General features: G+C 43.3%; 1 protein-coding gene and 1 long non-coding RNA gene across 5 annotated transcripts in view; one reads left to right on the top strand and one right to left on the bottom strand.

Annotated features, from left to right (window-relative positions):
* Window positions 1-23,676, bottom strand: part of GSG1L (GSG1 like) — a 60,110-nt gene that overhangs the window by 3,114 nt on the left and 33,320 nt on the right. For 2 of the 4 annotated variants that reach the window (XM_030002519.1, XM_030002518.1), the window contains 3 exons: window positions 21,747-21,899; window positions 17,439-17,550; window positions 12,754-12,921 (listed from right to left, as the gene is read on the bottom strand). In XM_030002519.1, the coding sequence (XP_029858379.1) occupies window positions 12,754-12,921; window positions 17,439-17,550; window positions 21,747-21,899 (433 nt within the window). Of the gene's footprint in view, window positions 1-4,701; window positions 5,526-6,093; window positions 6,162-12,753; window positions 12,922-17,438; window positions 17,551-21,746; window positions 21,900-23,676 lie in introns of those variants that run through there. The other 2 variants (XM_030002521.1, XM_030002520.1) reach the window with 2 other exon arrangements.
* On the top strand, window positions 4,753-16,327 carry LOC115336047. The gene is made up of 3 exons (XR_003921599.1): window positions 4,753-4,866; window positions 15,099-15,231; window positions 15,790-16,327. It is a non-coding gene; the product is annotated as an uncharacterized LOC115336047 (long non-coding RNA).

The raw sequence follows: 23,676 nt of genomic DNA, 5'->3' as shown, positions 1-23,676 counted from the left end.
ACTTTTCCACCTCCCTACACCTTTCTCAGTGCTGGATGCAATTAAACGCCAAATTTTTAAGGTCCTAATGAGCATGCCTCACACCTATTGGCTTTAATAGGTTTAGTTAAGGCCTTTGGTAGAGCACAGAATAATTATCAGGTTTAAATCAAATTTAGAGTTTTTATAATTGGAAAAGCAGACAGTAACAGAGCTACTGCATAAAAACAGAGCCAAAAAAGAAGCATAAAATGAGTTATATAAAAGGCAGGAGAGAAAACAAGAACACACATGTCAGAGGGAGCACCCTTCCCCAGAAGTGCCTTGCTTTCATAAACTGGCTGAACAGGGGTGGAAGACAAGAATTGCCAACTAGATATAAGGAAAAGCTTTTTCACCCTGAGGGTGTTCAAACACTGGGACAAAGGCCAAGAGAGGTATTGGGATCTCCATCCTTGCAGGTATTCAGAACTCAACTGGACAAGGAACTAAGCAGCCTCATCCAGCCTGGTCTAATGGACATGCTGTGAGCAAGGGACTGGACTAGAGACCTCCAGAGGCCCTGTCCACTCTTTGTTATTCTGTGATTTAGTGATTTTGCCTAACTATGAAAAGAACTTATTTCGCCCCCCCGTTTCCCTTTGTCCTTTCACTTTTCTCCCCTCTGAGCCCCATCTTGCTTCCATTGGAGCCTCTGGGCTGTCCCCTTCCGTACTAACTTTATAGTGCCTGTTGCAGGAGAGTCCCTCATAAATAAAAAGGTTTTTAAAGGAAAAACAGTGTCCTTGCAGCCCTCTGGCTCAGATGGATTGCTACCCCTTCTTGGCATAAGTCAGAGTCGGTAGCTCAGGCCTTCGGAAGAGTGGGCTGTGGGAGCAGGGGAAGCCCGGAGCCGGGCATCTTTGTTGTGTTGCCTTTGTAAATTGAGTTGCTGTTTCTTGGTCTCTCCTGAAAGCAAGGAATGATGGCTTGTGGAGGTGTTCAGAAAGTTGGAATTTGGCACAGGTGAAGCTGATTGATTGTTCATTTCTCGTCAGAGAGACTCCAAGACCTGGTAAACTTGTGAGGCTCTAGAGCCAGAGGTTCTGGCTGAAGGAGAGCGTCCCTACGCCCCGGGGAGCAGGCAGATGGGGCGAGAGCTGTCTGTTGGTTTGTGGGCTGCTCTGGGACTGAGAGGAGGAGTGGAAAAGGGTGATCTTCTGGCCCAAAGAACACAAAATTACTGGTTATTTAAATCAGAGCCAAATCTCAGGCATTCCTTAATCTTCACTACAAAACCCCACATTCAGGAAATCCTTTTTGCTCTAGCAAAGTGTAGGAAACTTGCTCTGACGAGCAAATCCCATTTTACGGCAAGTAAAATCAAAACGCATGTTGTAACTTTTTTGTTAAAAATATATGTACTTGTCCTCAAATATCTACTGTGTAAAACTATCTGAACATTAAGTGAGTAACAATCCTACCTACTTTCTGGGGGGAAAATATAATATGCACAGTAACCTAAAGGCTATTTGGGTGCATATACAATCTGAAACACTTCATTTTACATCTTTAGCAGTGTTGGACAGGGTTGGCTTTTTTGTGGTGTTTTGTGGTTTGGGTGGTTTGGTTTTGGGTTTTTTTTTTGCATAAATCCAGGATTAGCTGTAGGAGATGGAACATTTATTGAAAGATGCAATTTAAAAGAGTGGCAGAAAACACGTTTCATAACTAATCTCACTGAGATTTATATAAAAACCATTTCCAATTCACCTGTGCACTGGAGGAAACAAAAAACTATTATAAACTATCACTTTATTTTGCTTTTCTTTTCCACCCTTTAATTTTCACTGGCTGCAGTGCTAAACATGGGACTGAATTTACTTTTATCACCATGCTTATCTCAGAAGCAGAGGAGCTGGTTGCTTAAGAAGCAATCTCAAGCTTGTTAAAGCAAAATGTCAGTCTGGATTTTAGCAGAAGTAAATGAGGAAAGAACTGAGACCTATAACTTTGGAATTTCCTAGTGGGCAAGGGTTTGCCTGAAGACAGGAATGAAATTCCCATCGCTTTCAATATAGCAAGGCTGGATTTTAGATCTGTAACCATGGTGCTTTATCAGAGGGGATTTTTTTCCACCTGTTTTTATGTAGTGAATCACTATGAACTGAATAAATTACAGGAAGAATTGCAAGACCTGGAGTTGAAATCAATGCTGACATGAAATAGGAAGGTGATTGCAGCTGTCAGGTACCTCCACAAGGAGAAACCTTGACTCAACTTTGAGCGACACTTCAAATGCGTCAAGCCCTTGTTGTCTGCCTCCTTCCAGCCCCGTGCTGCTCAGCATATAAAGCATGTTCCCCGTTGTCAGAGTGACCTTGTCTGCCGTCTGTGCCTTGCCCTCTCCAGCTGAGCTTGTGCAATAGACTTTTTGTAGCACTGAATATAGAGACATTTGAAAGTTGCCTGCAAATCCAGCACCACTTCCCTTCTGTGGCACTTGAGACCAATTAAAAACAGTGGATATTCTTTTTTTATGAATAATTTCCAGCATGTTTTAAATCTAGAGTTCTTCTGATGATCTTGTTTGAACAGAAAAAAATGACAACGTGCTTTACAGTGAAGCACTGAGGGGCTGGTTGCATACATCTTACTGTAGACAGCCAGGGGTGGGAGGATGGTAGAAGAGCTGTGGGATGGACCCAGGGGAAATGCCTGCAGGGTGATGATATGAGAATAAATGTTTTTTTTTTTTTTTGAAGGCCTCCTCTTTGTCAGGTGGACCTCCTAAAATGCCCACACTGCCAAAACAGTGACTATATTATTTTTTTAATGCTGAATTCATTTTGAATAGTCTTTCAGTTTTCTATGAGAAAAGCTGGTACCCCGGACCCCGGTTTTATCTGCCTCAAACAACAACCAAGGCTTTTAGCCACAGACAGTAAGTATATGCTGTTTCCTGCTCAGCTCTTGGCTCTTCTGAGCTACCCGTCTCCTCTTTAGCTTTGCCACCATACCTGTCCCTCCTTGTCCTTTGTGACATTTCTCCCACCTCTCTCTTACCCCTTGTTCTACATTTATCATCCATACCTCTCCCATCTGCCCTGGGGGTCCCAGGCACATTGATCGAAGCAGCAGGCTCATCATATTAATGCCTAGTGGTGGGAGAAGACTGGAGGAGAAGGTGGAAGTGGCATGGACATATAGATGTCTGAAATCAGGTACAACTGCTCTGGAGCCTAATAACAGTGAGCATTTCTTGGTAATAAATAACTGCAATAACAAAAGAAATCCTGATGTGAAACTTCTTCTATTGTCTTTGTGTAGTGACTGTGCACAACTGGTGCATTGAGATCTCCCAGCCCTGCACTTCTGAAAGCAAAAGTTGAGACCTCCAAAGTAAAAAATGAGAGCAAATAGACTATTAAGAGTGTTTAGAACTTTGCAATGGAAATGCCAAGTTTGGTATGAAAAAAACATGACTGGGGATATTAAATGTATAGGGGCCAGTGCCATATGTTTGCACAGGAAGGTAGCTTGGTGAGAGCAGAGGATGCCAATTTATAGCTAGACCTCCCTGATGCTGTTCTTAGCCCAGCTCAGGCAAGTTTAAACCCTGTTAAAGGAAAATTATAGTTTAGTGATGAACATTAAATGGTTTAATACAGAATTATCAAGACTGAATATTGTATTGCCCCAATCAAGACTCCTCTGGAATCAACCTTCTGATGAAATTTATAATTTCAGGCCACTTGTCAAAATGGATAGCTTAGTCTCACCAACAGAGGAACCTCCCCTGGTCCCGGCCTGGCATAAGGCCCTTTGTGCTACCTGTGCTCTCACAGTGACCTGGGCTGCTCGCAGACCTTTAATATTCTCTTTTCGAAAATCAACTGGCCAGTTGGTGTTTGTCTTCTACAACTGCTCAGTCTTGTTCTTTTATTTAAAGTTTTTAGTGTTTCACTTTACAGTGACACTCCCCCAAAATCTTTGCCTCTCAACAAGGACCAGATGACCTGTTTTGTCTTTGTGGAAAGACAGAAAAAAGCATGATGTCTGAGGAAGAGCGAGTATTCCTTATATGCTGTTTGGTTCAAATTAGAACAGCCCCAGAGCATTTCTAAGTGAGGGCAGCTGACAAGTCCTCCAAGGAATGAAATGCTGGTTGAAGCGAGCAGCCGGAATAACTTCTGGTGATACGTCCTTGTGTCCTACTGGTACGGGACCACCGCTGCATGAAGAGTTCAAAAAGTGCTCAAAATGATCTGCCAGCATTTACTCCGCTAGTGGAGTGCAGGGGGTGAGTTGACCAAGCAACGGTGAGGATTTGGTCTGTTCTGGGTGATGTGCCCTCTTTGTTCATGCAGGCAGGCCCCTGGATAACCAAAGGGCCACCGAAACCTTTGTGGCTGCTCTGACTTTAGCAAAGCACTTCCCATGTCCTTCTCTTGCCGTTAACAATTCCCTGCTGGCCATGAGCCTGTTGCATGGGTAATGCAACAAAGATTGGGAGTATATGAAGCTAGAAACAACATTAAGGAGAATCCTCTGATCAGGTACAGGCCAGTCATGGCATAATGGGCCTTGTTCCAGGAAGGAGACTTTTATCGGAAGGTTGTGAGGCTTTGTGCCATTCTGAGCAGCAGTAACTACTGTTTTTTCCTCCCTGATAAGCATGAATAACAAAGATTCTGAAGCTTAAGTTGGATTCGTAAGTAAACTGTGAACTGAGAGCAGAACTTCACTCATGTCACTTTATTAATATTGATCTGATTTCATTACAGTAGGTAACTGATGTGAAGCTGAAACTGATGCAATATCAAAGAATGGACACTGTACTTTAACCTGATACCGGACTTCTTGTTTGCAGTTTGCTTTTACAGCACTGTCAGCACAGCTATGGAGGTAAGCTATGTGTCCTTTAAATTGAAGTACCGGGGCAGGGCTGGCTGTAGGACCAATAGAGCCTTGTTTCTATTCCTTAGAACACCTAATGTCAAGAATTGTTATTTGTTCTTTGAAACAAAGACATTTGGACAGTCTTCATAATGAAATAAGCACATTTGAGCACTAGCCAGTAGCTTGGCAGGTAGGGAATTTTCTTGGGAAATATGACCCAGATCAATTTTGTACTAATTGACATTTTCAGGCCTGTGAAAATAAAGGATGTGGATCTGCCTGTGGAAAGGTCCATAACTGACATGACATTTTTAAGGAGCAGGAGTTACCAAGTGAGCTGATGACAAACAGAGCTGGAAAGCAGTGCTAGCACTATCATGCCTGCGAGGAGACCACCTGCAGTGACATGGGACTGGAGAGCTGTTCCAGCAGGTCTGATGGGGGATCAGGACCCTCAATTATTAGGTTTATGGACATCAAGCTTCAATAAGTATGTGGCTGAGACGTGCATCTCAGCAAGACAGAGGCAGCAAAATGCTATGAGGTTTCCAAAATTTAATAGCGCAGAGTCAGCAAGTCGCTTTCCCAAGTCTCCCTCCTGCTGACTGAAGAATCATTTGCTTTCTTTGCAAGGAAATAGATGCATGAAACGGCACACATCTTTCCTGGAGAGTAAAGGAAAAGTATAGTATTCAGAGCAGGGCAGGAGCCATGCTCCAATATTGCTCTGTACATTGAACCACTGATTCCCATAGCTTAAAGTAAGAATTTTTGCAAGCACTGAATAAAAGCATAGCAATTTTCTGAGTAAGTAAGTGCAAGAAATGGCATTAATTATGCTAACATTATTGTCTACCGAAGCTGCTTTCAGTCATTTTTATATTCAATAGCATGCATCATCATGAATTGGTGATAAATATAGATGAAAAAAGGTAGTGATAATGAAAGTTATACAGGTGTAAATTAGAGCATATTTTTAAAGTACTATGAAGTCACAGCTTCTTGAGATAACATCAAATTATAGGATATGGGCACATCCTAAATTGAATCCTGGAGAATTTTTTTACTGTTCGTATGCGAGTTGATTATCATTTGGGCAACGCTGTCTGGGAAAGTTACAAACCTCTGTTTCCACAGCTTCCTACTCCAAACCTTATTCTTAACCCCAAGGAGCCAGCGTGGGGACAGTACAAGCCATTGTGTATCGGATATATTCGAGCCATGGTCACTTACTATTTGGGGAGCAGCTATGGAGGCACTGTAACCTCAGGTCCCCAGCCTCAGCCCTCTCCTCCTCAGTCCTGGAAAAGAGAATATAGAAGTAGCACCTTTAACAGAAACAAAGGCTGCTCCCACATGTACAGAAATGGAAGGGTCAAAATCAATAGGAGTACAACATACCTGGGCTCCTCCCTCTATAGCCAGCCAGGCCCATTATGGAGATCGTAATGGTCTCAGGAAGGACTCGGTTCCATTGGCTTTGCCCCTCTCAGGGGAAAGCTCATGTAAAGAGGCCATGGGGAATAGAAATGAGGGGCTCAGGGCTGCGTCTCTCCCACTCTTTCACTCTTCAGGATGAATCTAAGCGTCGGGGACTAACAGCACTGTACAGTACGTGTGTGTTGGAAGTGGGTATGTTGCTAGTGCTACACCATTTAACTGCCAGTCCGTGTAATTTTCCAGAAGGAACAGCTCTGCGGATAAACCTTCCTGTGTTGCAGAATAAAGTACAGAATAAATCCAAGGCAGAACGTTACACTCATCCCTGCGTGCTAATGAAAGGTGAATAGTCAGATTGGAAATTCTTATTGATGTCCATGTGAAAAGATACTGACTCTGTAAATGGGAAGTATGGTAGGTCAGTAGCTTAAAACCTGTTCAGATATTTAGGTGACCAAGGAGGAAATCAGAGCAAAAGGTTGGCATGTCTTTGGAAAGCATTGTTATGATCTGCACAACATCTTATATGAGTACAATGGAGTTAGAGAAAGAAAGCTGTGAGTAAGATGCATTAGAGAAATGTACAAAAAAGGAACAAATAGCGTATACGAATGATGATTTGAAAAGTTCTGATTCTCATAAGGTTGGGAATGGTCCTGATTTATTATCTCTGCAACAGCTTTGGTCCCACTGTCTGTTTCAGACTGCTCCTAGCACTTCAAACCTGCATTTTCTATGTCTGCAGAGACATTTTGTCTGCACTGGTATCAATGGCAGTTTGAACTCAGTTCACTCTAGAATTTCACCAGTAGCATCTGCCTGATGTTGGGTTGGTTTTGCAGATCAGAGTAAGGGCTCAGTCAGCAAGAAAAATGTTGTGAAATCAGCTGCAATGCCACAATGGGTGTTGATGGACAGCTGCAAGTTGGCAAATGCTGTGCTATGGATGAGTGAACTGTGGAAGGCTGAATCTTCCAGATTTACTTGCTGAATTTGTTTGTTGGTTTAACAGCATCTAATAAGTGAGATTTGCTTCACAGCAAGCAAAAGGCTGGATATCAGACTGGAGACAAGGCTATGCTGATCTCTAGGGTCCCCGCTCCCACGGGTGCTGGGGCGGGCTAACCTCCTTACCCCAGTCTGCAGTGGCTTCAGTTCCAATGGGACTCCACACCCCTGCCCTCACACATGGATGGAAAGGCATGGATGCATTTCCAAAAGCTGCTACTCTTTCTCCTCTTGTCAACAGTAAAAGAGGGCAATGGGGAATTCAAGTTTTCTTGTATCACTTCACTAACTTTATTCCTTGCTCAAGGCAGTGACTAGCTGTCCACAAGGATCTGACCTGCATTTGATTTCCACCCTTTCAGACCCCTTATCCCTGACCCCAGGCTCCAATCCTCACATACTCTCACCCCAAGCCTCTATGTTCCCTTGCCCCAGATCTTCCTCCCCGTAGCTACAACCGTCCTTGTTCTGGCAGTGGTGACTATTGCCCTAGGGTCTCCATCTGCCCCACTAACACTTTCTGCCTTTCCTCCAGCATACCAAAGAAGCGGAGAGGAAAGTTTTTGTTCTTTACCTGAAAGCAAAGTCCACCAGAGTTCTGGGAGCAAGGAAGGGTGATGGGGAGTGGCTGAAAGGGGATTTTTTAATACGTGAAAAAAGGAAGGCAAGAAGCTGGGGACAAACTTGGGAAAGACATTCAATGTGAATAACCTAGCTGCACTGTCCCTTGCCTGAATGGATGTGACTATAGTATCGGTGTAGCCAGTTGGTCTAAATGAGCGCAATTCTTGTCAGTATGTCCTAATTATTACACAGTCATATGGGCAAAGCTGCTAAAACTGCTACGTCTGCTACCGATTTCCATCTTGCCTTCCTTTCACTGCCTTTTTAGAACCCCCAGACTAGATGGTTGCGCATTTATTAGATGTTACTCTAAGAAAGCTGAAGATTTGATAGTCTGGGTGCACTGAAGTTAGTGCTGCACTGGAAGGGTTTCCCCAGGCCCCTGCTTGTGGATCTCATTTTCTTATGGCCTTACAGGTACGCTTGTGCGGGGTAGGGAGGATAGTGTGGGATGTCATGGCATGACCCCACTGTGGAGCAGCTACATCTCCGTGGCAGCAGGCAGTAGCAAAGGGACAGCAGTCCTGGAGCTGCTATCTGTGTGCTGCAGGGCATTACAGAAGCCAAACAGCTGGGCAGTGGAAGAGGAGAAGGTCCCGGCACGTTGACATTCCTTCAGCTGACTGTCACATATAGCATATCAGACTATGTAGGAGATAACAAAGAATCCCTGTCCCTTCGACTTATCTGTAAGAATCCTCAGAGCAAAGGAAGCAGAAAGGTAAGTAGAGGGTTCCTCCTCTGCTAGCTGGCGTGAACTGTAGGCAATTGACCATGCTCAAGATCAAAGGGGCAAGAGTATTCATGTGAAACAGAGAAGAAAGGGAAATTGAGAGGGAAGGAAGGGAGATACTTATTAGTAATTGACACCTAAAAACCTAAAATATTTAAAAAGATAAGCAAAAGATGTAGACAAATATTCAGTTCAAAGGAAAACCAGAGAAAAAGGGAGGACAACCAATAATAGGGCAAAGACTGAAAGCTGACATGTTGCAGATAATTCTACTGATAATTTTTTAGAACACTTAATATATGAATGATACCTCCAAGCCTGTATCATTTACCTGTTCTGCTTAGAGTTACTCTGAGAGCTATCATATCTTTTATATCTGAAGAGCTATAATATCTTTTGATTTTATGGTGTGAACTACAGAGTCTATTTTGTGTGGACTTTTCAAAGTATCCCAGGCCTGGGAAGGAAATAATTGTTGAATGTAACACCATGAATCTTTGATTTTTCAGCAGATGTTTAAATGTTTCCCCAGTGATAGAAACAGTAAGATGCTTAGCTGTTGAGAGGCAAAGTCTGTGTCTTTGCAGTTGCAGGTAGTCGGAGAATTTGGTTGCCTCTGTGTAAGCTGTCTGTTTGCGACTTGGTTGTGCTTACGTGTGGACTTAGGGCTGGATAACTATATGTGCCATTTAAGGTGGAGTCAAACCAGGCTGTGGAGCAGCATTTGGGGAGTACACATATATTCGTGTCATTTTAAAGGTCTTTCCTATGTTCTTCACAGCTGAGGCAGTTCTTAGGATGCAGAGACAGGAGTTAAGAAGCAGCAGTTAGGCAGACCGTGCAAGGCTGACATGCTAGGGGAGGGGCTGGGGTGAGCCGATGGAGGAGGAGGGGGTCAGGACAGCAAGCCGTGCCTTGATGTGGCTTATCCCCTGCATCTCCTGCCCTGGGTGGTGAATGTGGTGCACGCTTCTTGAACTGGGAGCTCTCAAGAGAGCATTTCAGCTCTTTCATCTAATATGTCTCTAGTAAATCTTCTGTTGTTACATGCAGTTACATGCGATTAAAATTAAGTGAAATACAATGATATTGTGTTCGACAAAGTACTTGCAAGATTAGCAGTATTTTACTGTCAGTATTTTTCATAAAGCAAGTTTCTTCTCTGGGAGCAGGGGCCTGTAGAAGAATATTCCAACAAAAAACTTTTATCAGGCAAAATGGGGCTGACGCTTTTCTTCCCTGTCTCCCAGAAGGTAAAGTGCAGCTGTTGGGAATAATGATTAAGCTTTAACTTTCACTAGAAATTTATTGCTCTTAGAAAACTGCCTATTGCACGAAGTCTAGTCAACACAGAGGCTAGATGTGTGCGTACAGTGGGTGCTGGATGTGTACTGAGGCAAAGGAACATGAAAAGAGGGTAGTGATATGTACAAAGGAACTGGAAGGAAGAAAGGCTGGAGGGTTTTATTTATGAGGTATGAAAAGGAACATGGAGGTGTAGGAGTAGGAGGGGATGTGAAGTATCCCTGGGTATATGCACAGGAAGGAAAGAGAATTTAAGTCATTTTCTATTTGTGCAAAGGAAGATCGGAGCCAGGGGAAGTTCTGTGCTTGCTGGGACTGCTGGCACCCACAGCATGTAGCAACATCGTGTTGCTAATTGATGACCCTTGGACCCCTGGAAGTGTCAGAGTATTCCCAAGTCACAGTAGTGATGCTGATCATGAATATGCTAACTTAAACAAAAAATGGATGTAATGCTGCAAAGCTCTAAATCTCTAGAATGATCCCATGGTAACACTGTCTCTGGGCTTCTTATTAGGTATTCAGATACAACAATTAAAATAATGTGATATAAAAAAAGAAAGTCATAATCATGAAGTTTGGGAACACCACATGCTTGAGCTGTGTTTGCCAAGTGTGTGTGGAGGGGCTTGGAGGATGTGACCGACAAGTGAATTGTTCACACAAATTCAAAATGAGCAAGGAAGCTGGAAGGACAGAACAAAATATACGGTCCAGTCATAAAGCCAGTGGTAGAGATGAAACATTGTCTCTGTATACTGGTCAGGGTGGCTCTGACCAGTATACAGAGCAGTCACAGGGAACAGGCTGTTCTATATGCATGTTGCCTAGTATGGAGCTTGTTTTGAAGGATAAGTGTAAAATAAGAGTTAAAAACCACATTGGTTTGTACTGGCCAAGGTGGCACTTGTCACTTGCCTTGGGCATATGTGTGTTAAATACCCTGCTGGGGTAGGTAGGTAAGTTCTGACTTTCCTTCCAAGAGACCTGAAAAAGCCTTGATGCTGCATTCGGCTTTTTGTCATTCCTTGGGGCCCTTCACCTGTTTATCTAGCGTGTTGGGGTGAAGGTCTCTCAGATTACAACTAGTCCAACATGGATTTGATTGTAAAGTGTTATGTGGTATTGATTTACACGTATATAAAAATGGGGGGGGGGGGGGGGGGGGGGAGGAGGAGAGGTTGTGTAATATGGTGAGTGCAAGAGGAATCAAAATCAAACTGCACAATACCTGTGTGAGACAAAGAGGATAACTGTCCTCTATGCCATTAACGTTTTTTGCTATTTACTGTTCCAGAAAGGGATGCAGTGGTACGTAGTTTCCTTAGCATTTCCCAATGTAACACAACACACTCAGTGGCTTACAATTCTGCCTGTCTCTCATCTGCAATTCTCACTTCATTAATTCAGCTGACTGCTTTCCCTCAGCTGACTGTTTTCCCTCACTGAGTGTTGATTTCTCCTGAGGCACATGCTGACCATTTCCTCTTCACTGTGTTTGGGTTTTTTTTCTCACACACAGAATATTTTAAAATTCACTGTCATGTCTAAATGCAAAATTAGGAAAGTCATGGTTGTTTGAATCATTTCTCTCATCCTTCCAGACTGTCTGAAAGGTGGAGTGATAACTTGGAAGTCAGCAGAGGAATAACTGTAAAAACAGAGACTGTTAGTTAAGGTTGGGTAACCAAAGCAAAGTAATAAGCATGGAAGTTCTCTAGTTCCTCCTGCTCAGTAGAGCTCCTCACTTTGATACTGAAGTGTCTGATCATTTCCAGAGCTTCCCAACAGCGCTCTCCTATCACTGAGAAACTGCCACATTGGTCAGAAGAACAAGAATGAATCCTCCTTATGTTTTCTGCCCCCCAAATATCTTTACATTATTTCCAGCAATAGGCTTTCGGTGAGGATTCTCTGTACTTATCAGCGCCTCATTCCGCAAAGGTACCCCTATGGAGTCCATCACACCTTCCCTGCTGTGCGAGGTCAACATTTGTGTGTTCTTCACATTGTGCAATTTTAAGCAAAGCCTTAACCTTCTCACGAAAGAATGAGGGTGGCGAGTATCCCAGTGCAGCCTCACGGGCCAGCTAAGAGCGCGTGGGGTCAGCAGTGTGGCAGGTGGGCAGTGTGCGCTGAGGGGCAGGGTGAAGGAGCCTCTCTGGGCCTTCAGGGCTCACACAGGACTTCTCAGAGTCCATCTAAGACCCTGGTAGCAGTGTGGGGGGCACTGTGTGGATGTTCCTGCAGGGCGTATAATGTATGCGCTGTATTTGTGTGGAGGAGCTCAGGAGGATGGGTCGTGTGGACGAGCCTAGGATGGGTTGGAGGCGTGTGACTGTGGAAGATGGCAACTCCAAAGTGGCCTAGCGGTGGCTGGAAAATGTCTCAGCAGCCATTAGGATTATTGGGAGGTGCCTGTTACATGTGCTGAGAAAGGATGGCTGTAACATTTGTTATATTGCCACAATTTTACTTTTCCAGAGAGGGAATATTGGCTTGCATTGGCAGCATAGCTTTTATGAATTCCTATGAATCAGATGCATACTGTAAGGACTTGTGAGTTTTGTATTTAATGAGTATGTGAGAAAAGGCAGGCACTGGGACATCACAAAATTTAAGAAAAAAACAGATCAAGGAGGATCTTTTGTGTTTAACACACATCTTCTCCAAGTATCTCAGAAACATCACCCACATGCGCTGAAAAGGGTGAGAGCCTGGATTTTCTGAGACTAGCAGAGTCCGTGAAATCCTCCACTGATCGAGCGACTGACTGCACTGACCTTTCTCTGAAGTACTTGATGGCTTCCTGGTCTAGGAAGTTCTGCTCTTCTCGAAAGCCCTGCTCAAAGATTTTGCGCTTGTGTCTGAACTCAATGACAGTCTTAGTGTAAGAGTTCAAGGTAGTAACGGAGGCCGCCATGCAGCAGGTGAAAGAGCCCCATGCCAGACTGTGGAGAGAGAAACCAGCAGACAGAGCTGGGTTAAGACAGCAGCTCATGTTATATTTCTGACGCCAAGAGACACACATACACAGGATGCAACTAGGCAGGTAAGTCAGTGGTGACAAACCCATTCTCCTCATCTTACCTCAAATGACCTGTTGGCACATGCTCAGGCATGCAGGCAGGACGCTGGGCTAGGGGCTGGGCATGACTTTCATCCCATGGAGAACCATGTGGCAGAGTGCTAATGTGAACACACGGTGCACTCCGACTGAAGAGTTGAACACCTCTTGATTTCCCTTTGAAACGTTTCAGAGCTTGCAGACAAGTGCTAAAATCTATAAAGCAGTAAGGAACTCCTGGAAGGAGTAGTGCCCCAGAGAACATGTCTTTTGGACCAGTGGAAGTTCTCCAGCATCCACGGGAAACTGACTGCACAATGCAACTGCAGGGGTGGTTTCTATTCTGTTTTTTATGCCTTCATGAGAATACTGTATTTCCTTCTTTCCTGGTTCATGGACATTTCTAGCATTCCTGGCTTATATCTGGTCTCTGAAAGCCTGACCAGAATAGAAAACAGCACTTCCATTTTGTGGAGAGATCGCATCTGAGGGCAGCGCCCCGAGTGTGCAGGCAGTGCTAGCCAATCTTGGTCAGCCAGTGGCAGGACACCTGCAAGTACCAACCAGGAGCATGGAGAGACAGAAGGAGAAGGAAAGTGGAAGAAAAAAAGTGACTGCCCCAATGCCAGGCTGGAAAACCAGCAAGTGTTGTCTGGGTCTCCTGGTGAGGAGAGCTCAGCTGGGAGCTGCTCTGCTCCCTGCTCGTGGACTGGGTTTCTCCCCTGGTGCCTTCTGCCCTCCCTCCACATCTCTCCTCCAGCCTTTACCTCACTGATCTCAGGTTCAGATGTGGCTGGGGGGAACTCACGGCCCCAGGGAGTTTAGATGCTTTTTGAGCATGAAATGGGGCTACAAAAAAAGCACTGAATTCCTCCTTTTGTCTGCAGAGCTTATCTGCATTCAGGCTCCCTTTGACTTCACATTCAGCCCATCAGCTCCAGCTACATATAGTTCACAGTGGCTTCCTAACTAACTCGGATTAACTTAATCATCTGTGTCAGCTACACACTTTACCTGCTTCTTGCTTTCACCTTTTCTATAACCAAATTGAACATTGATATAAATTATGCAGAACAGAAAGAATACAGCCACAGTAGCATTATCTTATAAATACGCATTATCAACAGAGCCCTCAGCATAAGCTGTTTTTCCCATTCTGCAAAGGATCTGCAGAAAAGGGAACAGTTTCTAATTTCAAATTAGACAAAACTTGAAAAAGAACACATATTCATGAACTGAGAAACCTGGGGAAAAAAATGGTTCAAGTAAACAGAAATGGCTCATTTCAAAGATTTCAAAATTCAGTGCGTAGCAAGTCCTTTAGGGACTCCCATGGCAATGAAGTGTGTGGAGGCAGCCCTTTCCTAGTCATTTTTGAACTTGTTTGCCTGATGCAACCAAATGAGAAGGAAGTGTAGTGAATCCTGTGGTGATGAAGTTCCCTTAGGTTTCCCACGGAAGTGGAAAGGAAACTCGTGCTATGTGTGAGTGTCCAGGCACAGGGAAGCCTGGCAAGTGTCTTCCTCTCACACAGAGTGTGTGGAAAAGCTCCAACAGCTCCAAACATTTCCAGCTGGGGTCCTAAAAAAAATCAAGGAAGAAGCCAGCTGAAACCACATGCTTCACTGTGCCTGGCTGGTGCCTGGGGAATGACATACAGAGAAAAATTTCTCTTGAAAGTTTCTGATAATTTCTAATCATTAACTCAGAAATGCTGAAAGGTTCAGAGAAGGAAATACAGAATGAAGACTCTCAGTGTGACCTTTGGTCTGGCATTTGGTAAAACATAATAATGAGACAATTACGACTGGTATGTTTTAGCTTTTATGGACCTTGGTTAAATGTTATTTAAGTGTGAAGAGTGGTTCTCTTCCTACCTGTAAGAGTTACATCCTACCTTAGGTGAAGACCTCTTTAACAGCAATGTCCCTCCGTGCCAGCTGTGCCCCAGATGTGGTGGGACTGTACCTATAGTACCTCTGGTAGCTGAGCTTAGAGCTGCGCTCTCAAGTTCCTCTGTCACTCAAACAGCTCAGGTTTTTGTATTTGTTTTCTTTCTAGAGGGGCCGAGCTTCAACATCCACTGATCCTCAGAGCCACTGAAAGCCTGTGCCTGGAGAATCCCCTGGCCCACTCCTGGCTTGTGCCAGGGCACAGACCAACCTCGAGGCTTTGCTAATGGCTTCGGAATGGGGTAAAGTAACAGGGACCAAGTGGTGCATTTTCAACCCTGGGACATCTGAGTAGATCACAAGCAGCCCTTCCTCATTTTGAACAGAAAAAATAGTTTTCCTATTGGCACTTGGGAAATGAATGGCAGTCTAGATCTCCACTCGTGCCCTTTGGCTCGTGGCCATGGGGAAGCTGTTCCCTGGCCCCCCTTTTCAGTGGTGGTACAATTCTCTGTGCTCTGACAGGTTGTCTTGTGGGATGCTGCAGTGGTACTTTTTACAGAAGGCTGTAAATAATGCTGATGTTTGCACTGCTGGTTCAGGGGCATTTAAAGCTCACGCTTCAGGCCGTCACCTGAACCAAGATGGAGCAGAAGGAAATTCCTACATGTGCAGAGTTTCCAAACTCCACCAGGCTGGTGGGCATTTGTTTTTAACCCTTCTAAAAGCAGGTGTTCGATTCTGGGCGATGCCAGGGGAGGTTGTAGCTCTCTAGTCTGTACAGCAGCGGTAGTTCAGTGTTAGCTGAAGGCAGAAGCCTCGTTTTTGCTGCGTTTGACTTTCAGACCTTCCTTTGCCAGGTCTGCTACCAGTCACTGGCATGGCATGAGGAACCCCACGGCCTTCCTCGGGCTGCTGAGCACCACTGCGGGCTGAAAATGCTGCGGCTGCTCACGTGTGTCCCAGGGGAGCTGTGACCGAGCTGATGTTTGCACCTTGCCCAGCGTCCTGCATAGGCAAGTATGTTGCCCTGGAAGGCAGATTACCAAATCTGAGAAGCTGCTGGTCTTTAAAGCCCAGCCTGCTGTGCCGGGGCTGCGACCGCCTGGGGAGGGCTGCAGGCGGGGGATACGCCGTTTGCTCTGGGACAAAGCTGCGGCTGGGAGAGCAGCCAGCGCGGTGAGCTGCCATCGCAGGGCGGGATGCTGGGCTCGGAGCGTGGGAGGGATGAGTGGGCGCGGAGAGGGCTCGTAATGCCTTACTGGACCCATGAGCCTCTGATGCCCGTTCTGAGACACGGGGTTTCTTGTCTTTCACAAGATGAAGGAGAATAATCGAATGAGCGCTTTAGCGTGCTAGACATTTAACAACATGCTGAATTTTGAGTACTGCAGTAAATTATAAAATAGATTACTGAAGACAAATTAATAGACAATATGCCTTATTATTTAAATATATTAATAATTATGCAATTATGACAGAATTGTTATAAATATTTATATAAATATTATAAATATATGAATGCAGTATATTTATAAGTTCATCAACATATGCAATAAATATTCATTACTGATACACAAAATAAGCTGTATTTTAAATATAATGTGATTTATATTTTGTAATATGTTACTAAAATGTTAGTAACTCCTCCCATGAAACACAGTATAGTAGTGGGAGAAGGAAAGACTAGTAATTCCCTGCACTGCTGTGCATAAGAAGTATTTGTATTTATTTATTGGTGTTAGCAAAGGTTGTTGTCTCTGCTTTGAGGTGGAATGAAAATAATATGCTATATTTAGAAAATAAAAAAAGAAAGTATTTTCCCTAGCTATCCAAAGAGGCTGATGCCTCTAGAGGGATGTGAATGTTGTTTGCAGGTATTTCTATTCTCCACAGTCTCCTATTCTTGTTAAGCTTCTTATAAACTTGCAAGCATTATAACACAGTTGATGTATCTTGGCCAAATTATTTTTATGTGACTTTTAGAAGATAAATGGGAAAGGAAAAAAAAAAAAAAAATCAGTCTCCAGAATGTTGTGTCAGTTTTCCCAAGTCTTTTCCCCGTGATCCACAAGGAAGTATCATGGTGCCAGGAGCACTTCGCCTTCCTCTGCGGTTTTGTTAAAAGTTGCACTGTAAGGTTCAGCTGAGACATTAATTAAAAACCACCCCCCTCCCCCAAAAGCTAAAAATCTCTGAAATGCCATGGCAATTATGTACCTAAATTGAACTTTAATGAGAGTGCTCAATCTGTGTTGGTAATTGTGGCTGCTGTTTACTTACAAGTGCTATGTACCTGCTGATACGCACAGCTGCTGCTGCACAGTCACCGATAACTGTCCTCTACACCTCAACAATTGTATGGCCATGGTGGTTTTTTTGCTCCCAGCATTTTGGCAGCTGGAAATTCACATGCATGTCCCTGGAAATTTGAGACGATACGTACAATCTCCCAACAGACTGACAGAACAACTCAAAAATGAAGATATTAACTGGTGGTGACACTTACCAGAAGGACCATCCATAGTCCCATGAATGTGGTCGCCAGTCCTCTGGCCCAAGGCTGACTGTCACTTGGAAAACTTGAGTATACATCATGTGTGCCACCATCCCCAAGAGACCTGAGAAGCAGGGATTATAATAGGAATTTTTGTGCTAATGTTTTTTATAATTCTTGAGATAGCTACTGCTGGAAGTGCTTTGAAAGCTCCAGAAAAGTCTTTGTTGTACTTTTATGCCTCCTATTCTACTGTGGAGGAGGGAGCTGCATGGGCAGAGGAAAGGTGTGACTGAGAGCTCATTATTTTACATCATACTGAATTCTCAATTAAGAGAAGAGTTAAAGAAAGAAAATCGTTGAAGAAAATGTTGCACAATTAGCATCACCACCAACCTTGCTGCTGCAAAACAGGGGTATGCCACCCACAAGCTATCTCACTTAGCCTATAGCAGACAGGCCTCAGGTAAGAGAATAAGGAGAGAGGCTTCTGTAGGCAATGCAAGATTGAATGTGTTAATGACAAACAACGATATTTTATCTGAACAGTTGCTAAGATTTATAAATTTGAACACTTATAAAACACTTGGAAGTTACACAAGGAAGTTAAGTGAACTCAGTATTCCTCATGATGTGTGGTGAGAGGACACCATAGGAATACTTTTGAGGGTACAAAGTTGCTTTTGTGACACCATTATATTTTGCTGAGACAACTACATCTGGGTGAAGATTAGACAATGTATTAGACACTCTACTCACGGTGATGTTAAAGAACAGGGTTGCAGTTAAATCACAGGGTAGCCTGAGTTTGCTCTGCCACTTAGCTGGCCAGCGTGGATCTTCAGCTTAAGCAGAAAAAGTCTGCCTGAACTTCACATTTAGACATCCCTCTGAGGAAAATCAAACCCCACTTTTCCGGGAGTGGTGGCCAGGAGCAGTTCTGGTGCTTGGAGAATTTTCTAGCTACAATAATGTGGGATGTGTCTGCTTTAGTACCTAGGCAGTGCAGAATGAAGCTCCCAGCTGAGCTCACGAAAAGCATGGCTTCAGGCAGTTAGCTAAAGAGTGGTGCAGGATCATCATATCCCAAACAGACCTTGGGCCTACAGATGTCAAAAAGCCCCTTGTGCTGCAATGACAGTTCAAGGACAGTTCAAGTTAGAAATACTGATGTTCTGCCATGGTGGGGTACAACGCGGTCCCATACGTTACACTTTGCACCTTAACCAAAGTCGCCATTTACTGTTCTCTCTGACCATCTACTTTTTTCCATAGTTGCCCTTCCTCCATGTGGAAGATCCTGATTTTCCCTCCCCAGACCGAAATTGTGACTCTTCTTTCCTGCTTACTTTCAGATTCTAAAGCACTTCATTAGTCTCACTAGACATGTGGATGATTCAGGGCAATTCTGGAGGAGGGAAGCTGGGGAATGTCATGTTTGTGTTGTGGGTATGTTAAGCAGGACCTTCAGCGAGAGAAATGTCATATTTGATACAAACAACTGCAGAGGCTGAAAGAAGACATTTTAATACAAGAAGCTGTGGTGATTTGCTCAGCTGCTTCATGTCGGTGTGACACACTGCAAAGTTAGGAGGTGGAAAGAGCAATTCACATCGGAAGAAGTAATATTTCGGCAGTGTGGGCGGCCTAATGGGAGCACAGCAAACTGGTACACACCTTGCTTGTTTCTGGCTATATTTAATTTCCAGAATTCACTGGGAGCTTACTGTACTTTTTAAATCAGTGAATTTTTCTCCAGCTGACAGTTATGGCATTGATCTTAAAGTTTGGGGTTTGCTGTTCCTATATCTACTGTCACTAATTTTTCAACCTTAAGAAAATATTACAGACTGCCCTGAGACATGTCATAGTCACTCAAAGCCATCAGAAGGTTTGACACGGCCAGGACCGGCTTCAGCAAGGCTGGTCTGCTCTGTTCTGTCGTGCAAAACCCGAATGGGGTTTCAGCAACGTTCAGACCTTTCGCTGTGCGGGAGGCCGGGATGACAGTCCACTGATACAGGTGAGTAGGAGGTCATCAGCAAGCCCTGCTGCAACACAGGGACCGCAGTGAAAAAGTGGCATTTATTGCTTTATCTGCCTAATGGTGGGGAGGGTCAGGGTGGGCATATACCTGGCTGTGCTGTCAGTGGCATTATGCCATGTATAGCAAAACAATGCGAGTCTTTCTCGCATGTGCGGCTTCATGCGCTTTTGGTTTGGTTTGTTCCTGACTCCACCCATCGGTTTGGTCTGGTTTAGATATGCCTTGTGAGGTTCTCCGTGGGGATATCCTATGGTACCTTTGGTTGTACATTTAATGGTCACATTTTGGATGAAATGCACTGCCTGTAAAATAAATCAACAAATGCCGTGTTTACAAGATCATCTTTTCCTCCAACTGGCTGCTTAAGGCTGGACAGAGGACAAAATGCCTGTATGCCCACCCACCTGGGTCCAGGGCAGCAGATGCTTGAAGATGGATAAAGATCCCGATAAAATGGTGGATGGGAGTGCAGAAACACTGACCATTTATAGTTGGCTTGAGATCATTAGCTTTGCAGGACTAGTGCTGTTTCTAGGTGTCAGTAATGGGAGAGCTTAAGGAACTAAATTTGGAAAAGACAATATATTTTAAAGCATTTTCAGACATCTTTTCTAAAAATATTATTTATGAAATATATCACATTAATTAAAATGCTTTATTATAAATATTACATGAGAAATGTATGTAAGTTTTTAAATTTGTATAACCTTAAGAGGGGTACAAAAATCACGATGTTGTGAGGTTTTTTTAATGACTCGTAAGAGGTTAAGAAACAGCAATAAGTGGCCACACTGTTAGGATAATTTTTTGTAACCTTTAGATGTTGAGCTATGAGAATATGAAGATCCCATTGCACTTTCAGGAGGGAACTCTAGCATGAATTTAATGAGAGGTGTGTTGCTCCAAGGCAAGTCCTCTTCATTACCTAATTTCTATTAAGCTGTGTCATTATAAATATGCTAAGCTTAAATAAATAAAATAAATATGCTTTTCTTCTTTCCTCTCATATCTCTGTCACTGAAAATAACAGCTAGCAGTGTCTTGGGTTTTTGGTTTTTTTTTCCTTCTTCCTATTTTGCTCTCCTTTTTCCCTGTAAAATTTTAAAGTTTATATTTGGAACATCATGGCAATGTACTTATAAAGAGGGAAGGACAAAATAAAAATAGAAAGATGTGTAGGAAAGAAAACTTCATAATTCTTACAAAACTTTAAAACTGCAGTTAATGGTGAAGAGAAAGAGTAACAGCATAGAAATAATTGTTTGAATGCTGAAGAATTACGCATAGTTTGATTTTGAAAATTGAACTGACTTTTTTTTTTTAAATCTAAATTACATCCAAAGCTGAAAAATATCCTTTGACAGGTTTTACCAGATTTTTTTTCTCCTCTCAGCTCTACTTCTGATCTAAGTTTTATACCACTAACAGTATTTCACAATTTGAAGCTATCCCTGAAGATACAAACTCCTTCACAGAATGTACACTGCCTGTTATAATCTCTTTCATCTTGAAATACAGCCAAATAAAATGCACTTTCATTGCGGAAGTTCTTTCTGCCAGAGAGGTCCGTGCAGGAGTGCTCACAAAAGCCAGATGTGGCTGGCCGCTTGTATAAATCCTGGGAAGTGGAGTTTTTAGCCAGCACAGAAGTGAAGGGGCACTTAATTACGTGGTTAGATTTCATAACTTTAGAGAAGTGAATTCCTCAACTTCATATGCTGAAGGGCTCCAAGTACAGACTGCGCATTAAAATAGCCTGAAACAGTTGTTCTGAGAGATGTATATGTCCCCAAATTACTCTTGGGGTTGCTCCTAAGTGTGATTACTAGAACCCTTTCCATTCTCAATTTTGCTAATGAACAAGATGGGCTTCTTTCTTTGGTTTGAAGCATCAAGCCTTCACCTACTTTTAGGATTAACATGGAAAAAATAGTTTTCAACACTATGTTTTTCACCTTCCATTGGATAATCAGTGTGATGATGCTGAAAATGGACGGTCAGGCTATGGCTATGGTAATGGCTGTGCAGGCTGGGGGAAGGCTAATTACTGCATTGCCATTGTGAAATTAGGAATATGTATTTTCACTTCTCCCTGGCAAGAAGCAAATTTATCATGTGGTCCTTGTTCCTAAGGAACAAAAAATTGTAGCGAAAAATGCGATAGCTAAATGGGGATAAAAGAGCCTTGTAGCCCCTGGTTTTTATTCTTTCAAAGTTTTAGAACTTCATTTTGTTGTGCCTCCTCGGGTAAAGGGGAAAGGGAAGGTTCATACCTGAAAGCACAGTGAAGACAGCAGCAAAGGCATTTAGCTTGAGCCCATCTATCACGCTGCTTGAATGAAAGAGCTCGAGGCACATAAGGCTGAATCCGACGACTAACAGCATGATGTATAACACCTCGGATACTACTGATAACCACAGGACACCTGCAATGCACAAGAGCAGCAACCAGTCACTTATTCGGTAAATACTTTGAAGAGGTTAAAGTTTGTTAATTAGGAAATCAGGAATAGCTTGGAGTAACTGTGTATTCAGAAAGTTTAAATTTAGCAAACCACCACCCAAGCCCTGAAAAAGAGGAAAAGTAGTAAATGAAGATGTGAACAGCAGCAGAGTGGTAAAGATACTGCAGAAAGAAGAAGCTGTTGCCTAAGATCCCAGCTTGGCTAAAGAACCTCTTTGGGTAGATCTAGAACATCTTGGCTCCTCTGACCCAAAGCATAGGACACAGAATCTATTTTCCCTCCATGTGTCATGGTTTAGATGAGCAGAATCTCGCATACATGGTGGTGATAGCACATAATACCTTACAGTATATGGGCTGGTGGGAGATAAACAGGCTTGGATACCTCTTTTTCACAAGACTGTTCAGAGAAAATGTTTTCAGTCCAGGTTTTAAAATGCTTATCACAGCATAGTGTTGGGGCCTGTTATTAGTAAGTCTTTCACAGAAACTGGTGTCCTACAGAATGACTGTTCTGACTTTTGGGGTGTTTGGATCCACTGTACAGGTCTCTGCTGTTGGGACGAATAAAAAATCTGCCAGAATACCAGTGGGGTGGAGCCAGTTATTTGTAACATACTCAGTTGAAGAGCTGCAGATACGAAATTTAGACTGCCTTCTGATTTCTCAACCCCCAGGTACAATCCCTCAGAGGCAGGGCAGAGTTGACGTGCCCTGTTTGAACCCCTCATTCTGCAGGACTTTGGGGTTGTGCACAGCTAAGTGGGTCTGGCAGTGTCTGGTAGTGGCTGGCTGAGTCTGATTTGTCCACTGTAGATGTAACATTTGGAAATTTCAACACAAAACCTCTAGCAGGATCTGCTGAGTCTTTTAAAATCACCAAGCCATGGGGTAAATTTCAGAGGAGGATGGTAACAGATGATAATATTGAGTCCCTGCCAAATTTCCGATCGCTGTTTCAGCATGAGAACCTGCTAGAGTTCTTCAGTACATTTGCTAACCTCATTGCTAGAGAATTCACCTGGAAACAATGAGCAGTGATGGAAAATTTCAGCCTAAGCAGTTGAAACATGGAAATTTAAGCATCTGAAGACAATGGCTTATATTAGAAAATGTTAGCTGTAACCATAGAGACTGCTACAGGCTTCACTTATATTAATACATTCTCTCCTCACTGTAAGAACATACGTGTGATAATGCCTGTAGTTGAGCTTATCAAACCAGATATGCGGTCTCACTTTTATCAAATATTTGAGTGTCCTGTTAATGACCAGGTTGATCCCAGCTTACATGCTGCCTGGGAACTTGTCTTTACAATTGCATCTAAATAATACGTGCTATTCGTTGTTGCCACCATATCTGACCTTTTGCCTTTTTAAACAATACTACAGAAATAGTAATAAATAAACATTTTAATTTCTCACAGTAACTGTATGTGTAATATTGCATCTGTCAGCAGCAAATAGCTGTTTCTCTCACTCCTGTTATTCAGTTTGGTACCAGGGCAACCGGCACACTCTTCCAAAAAGAAATACAAGTGAGAGAAAGCAAGGGTGTTGTTCTGCGATACAGCAGGATTAAGAAGGGGGTTTGCCTCATTTTCATAGAAGTTTCTATGACAAGAGAATGATTAAATGGTTTGAGTTGGGAAGAAGTAGGTTATGTAAACCTGACCTATAAACTGAGGCAACAGAGACCCCTAACTAACAAGTTCTAATGCGTAAGTGTTTCAGCCCGAA

Source organism: Aquila chrysaetos, chromosome 25 (assembly GCF_900496995.4).
Source record: "Aquila chrysaetos chrysaetos chromosome 25, bAquChr1.4, whole genome shotgun sequence".
Lineage (NCBI taxonomy): Eukaryota > Metazoa > Chordata > Aves > Accipitriformes > Accipitridae > Aquila > Aquila chrysaetos.
The sequence above is the reverse complement of the archived record's forward strand: the minus strand, read 5'-3'. Positions and strand labels throughout refer to the sequence as shown.